Source organism: Rhinolophus sinicus, chromosome 6 (genome assembly GCF_057876585.1).
Source record: "Rhinolophus sinicus isolate RSI-liver-muscle chromosome 6, RSI-T2T, whole genome shotgun sequence".
Taxonomy (NCBI): Eukaryota; Metazoa; Chordata; class Mammalia; order Chiroptera; family Rhinolophidae; genus Rhinolophus; species Rhinolophus sinicus.
This window is the reverse complement of record NC_142506.1, coordinates 27,631,321-27,645,910: the sequence shown is the minus strand read 5'-3', so window position 1 is coordinate 27,645,910 and position 14,590 is coordinate 27,631,321. Positions and strand designations below refer to the sequence as shown.

The window sequence follows — 14,590 nt, the reverse complement described above, 5'->3', positions numbered from 1 at the left end:
ATGTTGGTTTGGACCACCGTGTTTCCCCGAAAATAAGATCTAGCCGGACCATCAGCTCTAATGAATCTTTTGGAGCAAAAATTAATATAAGACCTGGTTTTATATTATATTATATAAGACCCAGTATTATATTATATTGCATTACATTACATTACATTATATTATATTATATTATATTATATTATTATATTATATTATAATAGACCCGGTCTTATATTAAAATAAGACTGGGTGTTATATTAATTTTTGGTCCAAAAGACGCATTAGAGCTGATGGTCCAGGTAGGTCTTATTTTCGGGGAAACATGGTAGCTGCAGACAGTCTGTTCTACTGGGCTTGGATATAAATGAAATATTATGTATATCAGAATGAGATACTGTTATTAATACATTTTAGATTCTGGGAAGAACAGACTTTGAGAACACTTCTTGACTGAGGCAGAAATTTCAGATGACATTTATTTGAGATATAACTGAATAATAAAGGGCATGAAATAAATGTAAGTCTCACTAAAGCTGTTAAAAAAAAATTATTTACCTTATATAGCATCTAAATCAATAAATGGCTAGATATTAATACCCATCTGTAAATTTAAAAATAATAGTCTTAGATGTTGGGAAAATAAAATGATATAGAAAATATTTGAAAGTTGTTTGTAAACTATAAGAACTATTCAAATTTTAATCATTATTAGTGTTATGGTCATGGATTGTTACATTCCTTGGTCTAACTTTTCTTGATGCCAAGTATAAACATAATTATAAAAACTAACCCAGGTTAACAGCTTTCAGAATAAAAAAACCCTGAATTTCCAAGTCAGGTTTGGTGTTTCCTACCCAAAGTAAATAAGCGAATCTGATGTCAAAGGACAATTACTTATTTAATGAGATGGAATTAGGAACTTATAAAGTTTTCATGGCTTTTTTCAAGTCAAGATAAAATGTTGGAGATTATAGACAAATGATGATGAAAATTGAGTATCACAACCTAGAGCTTCTTTAGAATCATCATGGATTATAACTAATTATTATCATGATTAATATTTATGTACTATGTGTCAAGATCTATGATCTCTTTCAAAACACATGAGTCTCAGAGCAATTAGGAGACTTGCCCAAGATGACATAGTTCCCAGTAAGTCTAAGAACAGTTACACATTCATATCTTTCAACTCTATATCTCGTAGTCATTATCATATACTGCCTCTTATCATTAAAATTAGATGACTACATTATGGTTTTCATCAATATTGCTGAGTAAATACTGTTCCTTTTTACCATGTGGTCAGAAAATACTTTTCTGACACAGAACAGGATGAGTGGTATATCACTCAGGTTTGCCTTCAGATTTATGCATTCAGATGTCAAAATAACAACAAAAAACCTTGCAAAAGTATTTGAATAAATAAGGAATTTTTTTGTTGATTTTTCACAAACAAGGAATCCAAATAGCAGGGCTGATACTACTATTTAAGGAGCCAAGCTCCCTGTCTTGCTGCTCCCTGTTAGAGTAAGATATTCATCCCCATTGTCACAGAATGACTACTGCACTCCTAGGTTCATGATTAACCTCCCAACAGAAAGAAAAGTGAAGAGAGAAAGGCAAATGGCCATACCGATGCGTCATCCCACTGGAATCATAAAAGTAATAGCTTTCTCCAAATCCCTAGATTCCTGCTTATATCTCAGAGGCCAGACTCAAGTGAAATGGTCACCCTCGCTACAGTGATCCTGGAAAGTGAAGTTGTTTTGTTGTCGTTGTTGTTGTTAAATCACCAAAATGTATCTGGATTCTTTAAAGAAAGAAGGGAAAAAAGAATATTGATAGGCATTCAGGAGCAACTGTGACAAATAAATAGGTGTAATAGACTCTAATTACCATCAATGAAAGACCAAGGACCCATTCATAAGCCCCAAATAAATAAAAATTGGGATATTTGTTTCCATAAAATGAGTGAGCCATATTCATGACTGATTAGAATGGAGAATATTGGAGAAGTCAAAGACAACTCACAAATTTTCTAGGTTTTAGTTCGATATTGAGCCTAGTAAATAACAGTGGGGATATAGGAGATACAAGAACAACTGGCTTGGGGTGAAAGAGAATAAATTTGGTTTTGGCCATATTGAATTTGATGTACCTGCAAAATGATATATGGACGATGTCCCGTTAGAATCCGGAAATATGAGTCTGAAGGTTGGGAGAAAGGTGAGGGCAAAAGATAAGGATTTAGCAGTCACTACATTTTATTAGGTTGGTGCAAAATTAATTGCGGTTTTTGCAAATATATTTAACCTTTTAAACTGCAATTACTTTTGCACCAACCTAATAATTAAAATGGATGATAGATAATGGATTAGGTCCCCCTGGGGCAATGTGTATAGTGAAAAGGAAATAGGGCTAAAGATTGAAATTTTGGGAAAACATAATTTAAAATCAGGTTAGGGACAGCGAAGCAGGCAAAAGAGATTAAGAATGGTCCAGGAGATAAGGGAGAAACTGTGAGTGACGTTATCTGAGCTGCCCTTACGAAAAAGTTTCAAGAAGGACTTTAACGACATTAGATGTAATAACAAAATCAAGAAAGAAGAAAACTGAAAACATTCTACTGGCTGGTAAATTAGGATGTTTTGGTGGTTTTTGTTTGTTTTTGAGAACAGTGTCAGTAAATGATAGATTAGAATAGGCGAAGAGTTGTGGGTTCTGAGGAGCAAAGTGGTAAATGCATTTGTTAAAGGCAAAAGCATGAGTTCTGAGTTACCTAAAATCTGGGATTCCATTGCAAAACTGGCATTTCCATCTCTGAAAATTGTGAGGAATCAATGGAAGTAAGTAAAGGATGATATTTCTCTAGAAACAGTGATTACTAATAAGCAGAGTTCCCACTGAGCCAAGCCTTTGGGAAAGTCATAATAGACTACTAGCAATCATTTTTCTTGTACAAATTCTCCAGGAAAAATGATTAACTTTATAAATGTCCTTCAGACCAAAAGATAATAGTTGGCCATTTAGTAAGTGTTGGTCTGAGGTGAATGGCTACCTTTTCTACAATTATGTTTTTTTTTACCTTCAGCTGTTCTTGCTGTTTTATTTTTCACAAAATTTCACTGGATGGGCAATTTACAGATATGATATGTTATTATCCCTTACTCGTGTTCTCCTAAGGAGCCTTGGTGAGTCCTACAAACAATGCATGTATGTATTCCTAAACCCCACGCCTAGTGGTGTTCACCAACTCTGCATTCAGCGACTGCTTAGTAACCTGAAATCAGCTATGGTGGGAGTATTTATTCCTTGGAAATCAGCAAACTCTGTAAATTAACTTTTTTTCCCCTGGGATAGCTGGTTGTTAAATATATACCCGCACACCACTGCATCTACCCACCACAGAGAATCAAAGAATTATGTGACTAAACTCTATTCAGCTATTATTACAGTATTTTATACTCATTACTTTATACTGGAGATAACACTCCAGCATATAGGCCAGATAAAACAAACATTCCATTCATTTTTATTCATTAAGCATTGATTGAGTTCCTACTAAGTGCCAAGCCCTGATAATGGGAATACTAAGATAAAAAAGACAGTCCTTATCGTTATCCTCAGGGAGCTTATAATCTAGCAGGATGGATGGATGAATAGATCAATACATTAGATAGATGATAGATAGATGACAGATAGATAGATAGATAGATAGATAGATAGATAGATAGATAGATAGATAGATAGGAGACAGACATATGATAAAACTATTAGAAAAGCATGAATAAAGCAGTTTAAGAACCATCAAGGCAGTGATTAATTCTCCTTGAAGGAATAAAGGAAGACTATTGTAGCTGGGATTTTATCTGCAGAATATTGTTTACAAGGCTAAATAAATCTTAAATTAGCCCTCAATTTACTTTGGCCTTTCTTCACTCTCTTCTCCCTTCCAAGCAAACACCTTATCTCACAATACCCTCCTCAGGAGTGCCATCTAAACAAAATTATCTCTGACAGAATTTTGATAGTGCAGCATTTCAGCATTGAAATGAGGCACTGATAAGAGCCCTGGCTCGGACAGAGAAAAAAATCACCTGGAAGTAACTCCTCAACGATGCAGTACCTACAATTGTGGTACTATCAAAAAACACCAGCTACTTTCTTTGAATTAAGATATGAAATGAAAACAGAATGGTGAAAAATGAGAGCATCTTCTTATTCACATGCTTAGTTAATTGACTGCTGTGCCAAGACTATCTGCTCTGTTCTTATCTCCTCTGTTCCCCCAGACTGATATCAAAGCCCTGCCCAGAATTCAGCCTCTCCTTTCTCTTCCAAAGATTATCTTAGCCTTATTTTTTCCTAATTTTTGATCTATTCATTGAGTTTTCTGTCAAAATATGATATGAATATTCCTCCAAGTACTTCTTTTTTTTTGATCATATACTTTATTTAAATTGTAGACTCTTTTTTTCCCAAGTACTTCTTGATGGCATAAAACTTGGTTTTCTTCAAACTTAGGCTTTCTTACTGCCCAGTATTTATCACCTATCCTTGGAGTAGAGTTTTAGATAACAAATTGCAGTTTTCTGGTGAGTTTTATTAAATTGAAAACTAGGAATGCTTAATAGAACTCATAATTCCACCCCCACGTTTTGTCTGAGAATTTCATGTACAAAATTCAAACAACCTGAGTTGCTGAGATGCTGTAGAGAAATCAAACTAGGACATTAACTAATCTAAGAACCTCAGATGAGTATACTGGAGAAAAGGAAAATGTTTTAAAAATTCAAATATACTTTTCTCTCAGGACTGTTATTCTAAAATTTTAATTAAAACTTTCCTTTCAGTAGAGCTTTGCAGATATACTGTTACATTCTGCTAATGTTAGGGAAATAGGGAGAACATTAACTTTTCCAGGCCACTTAGGAACTCCTTAGAGTCTGGAACATGCTGAAGAATAATAATTTCCTGTTAATATTTTTTTTTAGTTCATGATTTGCTTGATAGTAATGTACAAAACATCAAAATATTGTCGGGAAAGCTTTGTCACTGTCTTACTAATGCTAAGATTTTAATCAACTCCAATCAGAGCACAGTTTTCAGCTGGGACCTTATAATCCTATGCAATAAATCTTCTTTGTTTTTGTTCTGTTAAAGAGAATGATGAACATATTATTCATTGTTCAGCTGTCAGCTGTCAACTAATATATGCTAATTCTTCAAAACGTTGTTTATTGTATAGTGCCAAAACAACACCAACTATTTCCTAAATAAGTGAACTTATTTATTCATATGTATAACTCATTACTGTGGTATAATAATAAGTTAGCTGCTTCTATCTCACTGTTAAAATATATAACTTTTTATTATACTTTAGGACAAGCATGAAACCATTTAGGAAGAGAAAAAAAAGAACCATTTTAAAAGTAAACTCCAATGTTAGGTCATTTATTACTTTGATTTCTGGGCTTTTTTATGAGCTGTATATATGAAGCTGTATGAAAATATTTTTCTTAAAAAATATATTTTTCTTATTATTTCTCACTTTCCAAATTTCTCATTCTGTTTATCGTATGTCTATTTGTAATGCACACCTGAGCTGTATCTCAAAGGTAAACTTGCTCAGTTGCTTAGAACTAGACAGAAAAATGTGTTTGGTGCAAGCCTTGAGTAGATAGCAGAATCATCATCAGACTAGAGATTTGGGCTAATTTTTTTTTTTTAATGTAAATTGTTCCACTCTGTTTTTTTATTTAGTGACCTCCTGCTTTAGGCACTGGAGATGAGCATCTGCTGTATGCCAAGCATACTAGTGGGTATTTTGAGCATCTTATTTCTCACTCCTCATGATAATCCTTACAATGGGATGATTTATCCTTGTCTTCCTGGTATGAAAGCTAAATGTCAGAGTACAAATTAAATTAAATCTTTGACTCTTACGTGCTCAGAGAGTTACAAAGATAAGGAAAATATTGTCCTGGACTTTAGGATCTTATATTCAAATAGAGGGTTTGAAAATTAAACATGAACACACACAGACACACACACACACACACACAACTATAACAAGAGGTATCGTGTGATGAATTATATACAAGGCATCAAACTATAGCATGTAGAATCTTATATTTCCTTAAATTTTACATATCCAAAATTTTAGCTCAGCAAACTAGATTATCTGAGAGGTCTCAGCCAAAGATAGGTACAATGTACACCATGTGTGTCTTAAAAAAACAAATTCTTAAGCCTTAGGCTGGCCTGTGAGTCATACCAACAGGATCAAAAATCATGACAACCTGAAAAGAAAAAGTCCAAAGTATGCAAAGTCAGAATCCTAACTACTGAAATTCAAAAGCCAGGTATACAGTTATGTTTTAGAAATGAAGGCAAAGCAAATCAGACAAGCAGTCCAGGAGACATGGGATAAACAATTACCAGGGAGCTTTGGATATCAGGATAAAGTACGAGAAACAAAAATTTTAAATGAATCTCTATGTCAGCCAAGAGGTGTCATATATTTCCTGCTGAGATAGAGCTATTCCTCATCCTGCAGTTGCGGATCAGTAATTCCCTATAAGTTGATGGGACATAGATGAACCTGGCCAAATGCGGAAGATGAGGCCTGACGACATACTGGGAGTTAGTGAAAAAGTTTCATTTAATATTTAAATTTAGCTCTATAAACATAGTTTTGAAACAAATCTATTGGGTATATGTATATATAGAAATAGTTATATTTTTCCTTCCTACAGCATAGAGCAGTCTTAAAATAATATATTTATTGTTGGGTGTTTCAACCTAATATTTATTTTAGTAAAGATATTCCTAGAATTGCTACCAAGCCAACTTTTAGCTACTATATAATCATTATCATCATCATCATCATCCTTTGTCATTTCTGAAACACTTGTTATGAGTCAGATATTGTGCTAAGTGCTTTGCATACATTATCTTATTTAATCCTTGCAGCAAGTTCAGGAGATGGGTATGATTGTTATCCACATTACATTGGATAAAAAACTGGAACTCGTAGAAACAATTAGCCCAAGATCACAAGCCTAATAATTTATGCAGCCAGGATTCAGACGACTGAGTCAGGCTCACTCCAGAGTGTATGCTCCTAATCATCACATAATCTCCTTATTACCTCATAGAGACTTGAATTTGGATGATATTATAGTCCCATGAACAAAAGCGAAGGAAAAAATATAATACCAAATCTGCTTCAAAGAAAAAAATGTAATACCAAACTGCATATCTATGCAATGATAAATTGTTTTAAAAGATATAATAGCAGGCTGCTTCTCTTTTTTATTATAAATTATAAGAATGCGAAAGATAAAGTCTGTCAAATACAGTACAATATGTATTGAACAGTTTAATAGTTTTGAAAATTTTATTGAAACATTCATTTTTCATATAACTGAAATGTCCAAAAAGTATATAAATAAAATTAAAGACTGCCCATTTATGTCTCAACTTGATACTAAAATTTACTTTTAATAAATTTGGTGAAACATATATTATGTGTACATATATATTATGTGTGTATATATATATGTGTACATATGTATTATGTGTATATATGTGTGTGTGTGTGTATATATATATATACACACACACACACATTATCTATGTTAGCCAGTATGTATATGCATATCTAAAATAGATAACGTTGATTCACTTATTAAAATGCTATTCTAGTCAATGGCTGAAGACATTTTCATTTACCGTAACATGTTTTTTATCATTTTAAATAACTTTAGTTTGAAAAAGAATATCAGGGACTAAATGTTCTGCAAATAAATCCACTGTAAATAAATAATCTTCCTTTTAAAATAAAACATGAGAGTTCTATTTACATAGATATTTCCTGAAACAAAAGGCAGTGATTTTTTAAAGAACTTAATTGTATTCTTTGTGGTAATAGAGAATTTACCCAGCAAAGTGGAACGTTAAAATGGGATAAGAAAGGCCAACATTTCACCTAATTCGAATGTATATTTCTAGATTAAGGATTTGATTATTAAAATGTTACGGAACTTAGAAATAATCCCTTTATTTTACATTTGAAGAAAAGTGATAGGTTAACTCAAAAATATGTAACTAGATACTGGAAGATCCTGGGGGTAAAAAACAGGTCATTTTGAATCTGAGCTAAGGGTTATACTACACCCTAGTACAATTCATTTTATCTTAGCCAATATGTTTACATCTAATATTTGCAGTGAATTGTTATTCATATAGATCCATTAGGTAATGATTCTTCAAGTCACAGTAAATGGCTTATATAAGATAATCATCTTCCTAAGGCTTTGTGAAATTTACCACACTCTATGTTTTGCTCCGTTGCAAAATTGATTAGATAAGGATATTTCACTAGTATGTTTGAAGTGCCTATAAAGAAAAATCTATTAGCAGATATTCTCTTACCCCAGTAGTAACTGGCAGGACAATAATAATACTGGCATTTATTTACATTATGCCAGGTACCAGACATGTATTACATTTACATTTGAACAGCACTGGTTTGAACTGTGCAGATCCACTTATATGTGGATTTTTTTCAACAAATACTATACATGTATTTTCTCTCTTATTATTTTCTTAATAACATTTTATTTTCTCTAGCTTGCTTTATTGTAAGAGTACGGTATATAATACATACAACATACAAAACGTGTTAATTGACTGTTTGTTATTGATAAAGATCCAGTCAACAGTAGGTGATTAGTAGTTAAGTTTTAGAGGAGTCGAAAGTTATATACTGATTTTCGATTGTGCAGGGGATAAACTTTCCTAACCCTTGTATTGTTCAAGGGTCTGCTGTATTTATAGTTTTCAAAACAACCCTGCAAAGAAGATATTATCCCTATTATTTTATAAACAGGCTTTTAAAAGTTAAGGAATTTGCTCCAGTTTACCCAGTTAATAAGAGTTTTCCTTACTCCCGGTTTTCCAGACTCCAAGTCTATTATGTTTTTTACAACCCAATGTCATTAACGTAAAGCATTTATGACGGTTTTCGATTTACCAGAATATTTGAACACCCAGAACACCCTGCACCCTGCCTGTGCCAGATAACTGATTATTTTAATTACAGGAAGTTTGAACTATTGTAAATAATAATGACTTTTTCTAGTATTTCTAGGATTCATCAAAATTCCAGCATCATTCAGAAATGAAACTTTCTCTTTTCTCTTGGCTATTCTAAAAACAGTATTTTAATAATTAGATTTTGTGTTGTCTCTAGGTTTTCAATGAAACATAACGGATTAAAGAGAAAATTGATGGCTGCAAAATTGGATTTTATAAGTTACAATGGCAACTTTATCATACTCTTTTTTCAAATTTTATTCAGAAATAAAAACAATTCTACTCCCTTATATTAAGCCAAATGTTTATTTCCCAGATTTTACCTAATGTTCTTCCCTGAGGCCATTGCTGTTGTGAAACTATTGTAATGGCCTTCATTGGGGTGTGGTGAAAATGCTCTAATTGCCTTTGCTAAAAACAAGGGTTTCATATAAATTGAATTTTTCTTTTAGGAGAATAGCCATTCACTTTTGTTTTATATGCAACTGAGTGGGGGTTTTTGCAGTATCCTCTGTGGACAATAAAGTGCTGAAATAGGAGAAGCTAATAATTGCTTTGTGTGGTAATACTGACAACTTCTGCGTATTTGTCAATCTGTGTTAACAGTATCGATCAGGATGGGATCCTCATAGAGGGGCAGATAATATTTCCACTAAATCTTCGGACAGTGATGTAAGTGATATATCTGCGGTTTCAAGGACTAGTAGTGCTTCTCGTTTCAGCAGCACAAGCTACATGTCTGTCCAATCAGAACGACCAAGAGGAAACAAGAAAATCAGGTAAGGGGACTTGAGCAGGAAACTACTCTAAATTTATACTAGAAGCTCCTTATTTTTCTTTGGATAAATATAAATGTCTTTATTTCTAAAGGTTAAGGCAGTAAGAACTTCTATACATGTTACTTTTTATATTTTGGTCTGCATTTCAAATTTCTTGCACAAGAGAGTTTTATAGAACTTATAACAATTTTCCTACTAGATTACTTGAAATAATATCATTAATTATTTTTTAATGTCTGCTGTTTAAGAAGTAATTCTGTTATTATTATGTCTTTATGAAATTAAAGTGACAGTTTTGTGAAACCTTGAATTTTTTAAATATTCTAAGAAATATGAAAAATAATATTTTGAAGGTTTTTATTTTCCTAGGTGAATATATTTCAGTGAGTCAGAAAACATAAGAATATTCCTTTTTTAATATGACGCTCCTTTATCCTCCTGAAACTTTTATAAATGCGTGGAAAACCTCCATAGCTTCTCAAAATTTCTGTGTCAGATACATGTTAGTATAATTTGTGTTCATCACCTGACCTATAGATTTTATGGGTACCTGAGCTAAATTATTTTTTTACTTCTATTGTATCAAAAAAAAAAATCTATAATGGAGAAACCACAACTTTTTTCCATGCGACTTTGTAACAGGAAAATATGATTTGAAAACAATTATGATGAAGTGTTTTACACAATGCTTCTCTGGTATACCTGGGGAAAAGTTTCAACACTTAAAAGATGTAATTTTTATTTATGTTTTAGTAGTTTTCATTACCTTTCTGTTTAATTTTGTATGCATTTTTTCTTACTTTCTCTTTCTTTTTTGTGTTTATTTTCATGCCTTCGATTTGTGTTGCTTTCAAAGGCCAAAGGGAATAGAAGAGGGAGGGAAAGAAGGGGATAAACATGAAGAGATAGTTCATGAGGAGCAGGAGGTAAAGGAAGAAATAATTAATGAGAATGGGAAAGGGAAAGAAATTATAAAAATATGTAATAATGAAAAAAGCAGAGAATCAGGAGGCGAGGAAAAAACACAAGCTATACCTGAGCAAGGGAATGAAAAAGAACAGTGGAATAAAGAGGATTTGCAAAGGCGATTCTCACAGGATGATGACAGGTAAAATATGTTTATTTTTGTAGACGTTTCCCTTTATGTAGTCCTTTTTCCTACCCCTAAAAACTGTTTTGCCATTTGCATTTGGTTTCTTTTCTTGTGTTTTATCTATATATCTTCTAATACAACTAAATAGTATGTCGGCAAATTATTATAAAATAGATTGATTTATTAAACAGTCTTTAATTTGTATCCACTAGCTCTGAGAATCTGATTTGGTTTTCAAGTTACGTAACTGAATCAAACTTAAACTTCCCTTTAGTTCTTTAGCATTAATTATTTTATCTCCTTCCCATTTGTAGAGTCACAACCTTTAAAATGAGGTTCTTTTTTTTTATTATTATTAAATTTATTGAGGTGACAATTGTTAGTAAAATTACATAGATTTCAGGTGTACAATTCTGTATTACATCATCTATAAATCCCATAAAATGAGGTTCTAAAATGTCTGAAAATGTTTCTCCTACTCTGTAAGAAATATTACATACTGGAAATTAATTTTTAAAATGAGTAGCAAAAAGTAAGCTTTATTCAGTTTCTGGCTCCTTTGCTTCTTAGTTTTCTAGTGGGTTCTAGTGTAGTTTTTGAGTCCTAATGAGGACTGCAAAGCAGCGACAGTGCTCTTTGATACTCTGATAAAAAAAGATTTGATGTCCTAGAGCTTATTAGAAGGCAGACATATTGGGTTAGGCCCTCTTGAAATTCATTCAGCCAGAGAAACTGTCAGAGAAGGAAATTTAAACAGGGGACAAAGAGAAAAAAACACAAGCAACAGGCATAAAGCAACTGTTTTCATTTTCATAACACAAGGCACTAAGTACCATATGAAGCTATCTTTACAGTGTCGTACTGAAGGTCAGATCTGCACAGTATGCAGAAACACTTCATCCCTCTACCGAGGAGATGAGATTTCTCTAATTGCATTTATCTGAGACTGAGAAGTGCAAATTATGTACATTTTGGAGGAAATGGTGTTTCTAAGATTCTGTCCAGAATTTGATTTTGTGTTAGTATAAAGTCTGCTTGATACGCATACACTATTATAAGCCAAATTTTGCATTATTATATCTAAACCCAGTCTCAGTTTCTGCTTTACTCATAATTAACTCATAATCGGGACAGACATTTACCCCTTGGTTTATACAATTCACTGGTTTAGTCTGTTACTTCACTTTTTGTCTCAGATTGGTATGTTTAACTGTATCTCTGCTCTTTGAAAGTTTCTAATAGACATTAAACCTAAACATGAATCTTAAGTTAGGAATATTTTGTGCTTTGAGTCTAAACTAGTAATTTTAGTTTGTCTGTCTTCATTATTTGTCTAACTTTTGATAATTCCATTGGTTTATTAGCGAAGATCATTTTTCTGATTTAGGCATAGGATCATTTTGTCATTAATTCGGAGAGAAAAGCTTTCCAAGGTTTCCTTGGAAAGAAACATAGTTCCCTTTCTTCCAAAAACGGCAAAATATGAGTCTCTAATATGCTTTATTTTGTATATACTGTATATAATTAAATTCCCAATTTTTAACATTTCTTTCTTCATGTTCTTCAGGAAGAGAACACATCATTTTTACAGGGAAAAGGGAAAGAGGTCTATTCCTAGAAATATGAGTCACTGAGGCACTGTACTCAGCTTAAATAACTATAGAATATTTCTGCAACTATAAACTAAAGGAGGTCAGGCATTTCTCTCCACGAAACATATATTCCATAAGAGGACAAGCAGTGTCAACTGCAATTTTTGTAAGAAAATATTGGTGACCCTAATTAATTGTTGCAACATAGAATCTTGAATTTGCTTTTATTTCTTTGAATAAAACTAACACTCTTTATTCTGAGAGAAAATATGTCTGAGTACCCCCAGAGAAATTTTGTTTTGGTAGATGATAAACACAGTTACAGATTGGTTAAATGATCAAAACAATTTACATGCTTATGCAACATTATTGGAAATAATCTTATTCTATAATAAGATTGACATTTTATGCCTTTCACTTCCAATCCAAGCTTTCATAAATGAACAAAAAATTCTGACATCAGCATTTAAGTATTTATAGTAACGTTAGTACTTACAATTAACACTGACTACAATAAAATCTATTGCAGTTGCCGTTTTCATTACAGTAATCAAATATCATTGTGATACAGAATTATATTGTTTGTTTTATATTAAGTCAAATGATCGAGTGTCTTCTAAATGTACAAGTAGAAAATGAATAGCAAAAAGTAAATTCAAAAAGTTAATGAAATATTTGCATTAATATTTTTCTAAGTTGATTAATAATACATTTGTATTTAGCTATTTATATTTACACACATGTATATAGATCTAGTAAAAACCCCAGTACCATTGATGATGATATGGTGAACTCTAGAAAATATGAAATTATATTTGCCATTTAAAATATTTTTATCTGTGTACATGTGTGTATTTTATGTCAATTTACATTTGCTGATTATATACCAAATATATGTGGTAATCTGGCCCAGAAAAAAGGTGTTAAGAGTAAGGAGAAATAGTTCATTCAACCAATATTTATTTAGAAAATTTCTCAGGCACTGTACTAAGAATTGGGGACAGAAATATAATTAAACATTTCTAAACTTCTAAGCCTGAAAGTGAAGCAGTTTCTTAGCTTTGCGTGGGTAGATGTTTAAGGGTAGCTCCATATCCAAAAAATGACATTAAGGTACCTGAACAAATTCACAAGGGTATTTGACAAAAGAATTTGGCACAGAAAGGGGAGATCTTAAATCTGCAATGAAAGATAGAAAAAAAAATACTGGGAAGCATAACACTGTCAAAACCAACAATGTTGATAGTTTTGTGATCAGACTAGACTCATTCTTCCAGGCTCTGTTCTGGAGACATAAAACAAATGTAAAAAAATCAAGAAACTCATTCTCTATAAATATTAATTCTCAGACATTTCTATGGAATTACAATTTATCTTTTTTAAGAGAATGTCCTTGAGATAGGGAAACTTTTTAAAGGAAAAAGATGGCATCAGTTCAAATTTTCACGAATAGCTGTTTTTATGAGACTTAAGCCATCTAAATTATCTGGAGAAAAATTCTTATAATCTTTAGAAGGGGAAGCAGAATAATTGTTAATGAAATATTTATTGCTGCTAATGTATTAGTTTTAGATCAGAATTAACATGTAAAAACACATATTTCTGACCATACAATATAATTTGATGGATATGGCATATGTATGCCTATGTTATATACCTCTATAGGGACACAGTGTATCTCATGAAAATAAATGTGGATTAGGAATCTAAGATATCTGGATTCTCATCCTGACTCTGTCACATGTACCTACCTACTTTATCTGTTTGGGCTTTTTTGCTTGGAAATAGGAGAATGGGAATTCATACTCTCTTCCAGAGTTTAGATGAATATAGAACACAGGAACCAGGAAAGTAAGCGTCTTCTGTTATGCTGATGATTTGCCTTTATAATCATGAACTCAAGAGATAATTGATTCTGTGACTAACTACTAGTAGAACAAATATCTCAACATGAATGTCCTCATACTTGCCCAAACTAGAAACGTGGGCATCACTCTTTACTAGTCCTTCTCCACTGAGCACAATTCCTTCTTTCCAGTCAC

General features: G+C 32.3%; 1 protein-coding gene across 49 annotated transcripts in view; it reads left to right on the top strand.

Annotated features, from left to right (window-relative positions):
• RIMS2 (regulating synaptic membrane exocytosis 2) overlaps window positions 1-14,590 on the top strand; it is a 594,048-nt gene that overhangs the window by 453,149 nt on the left and 126,309 nt on the right. For 32 of the 49 annotated variants that reach the window (XM_088799000.1, XM_074316856.2, XM_074316855.2 and 29 more), the window contains one exon: window positions 9,691-9,863. The exons of the other annotated variants lie outside the window; for them this stretch is intronic. In XM_088799000.1, coding sequence (XP_088655126.1) covers window positions 9,691-9,863 — 173 coding nt within the window. The remainder of the gene's footprint in view (window positions 1-9,690; window positions 9,864-14,590) is intronic. 49 annotated transcript variants of the gene reach the window in all.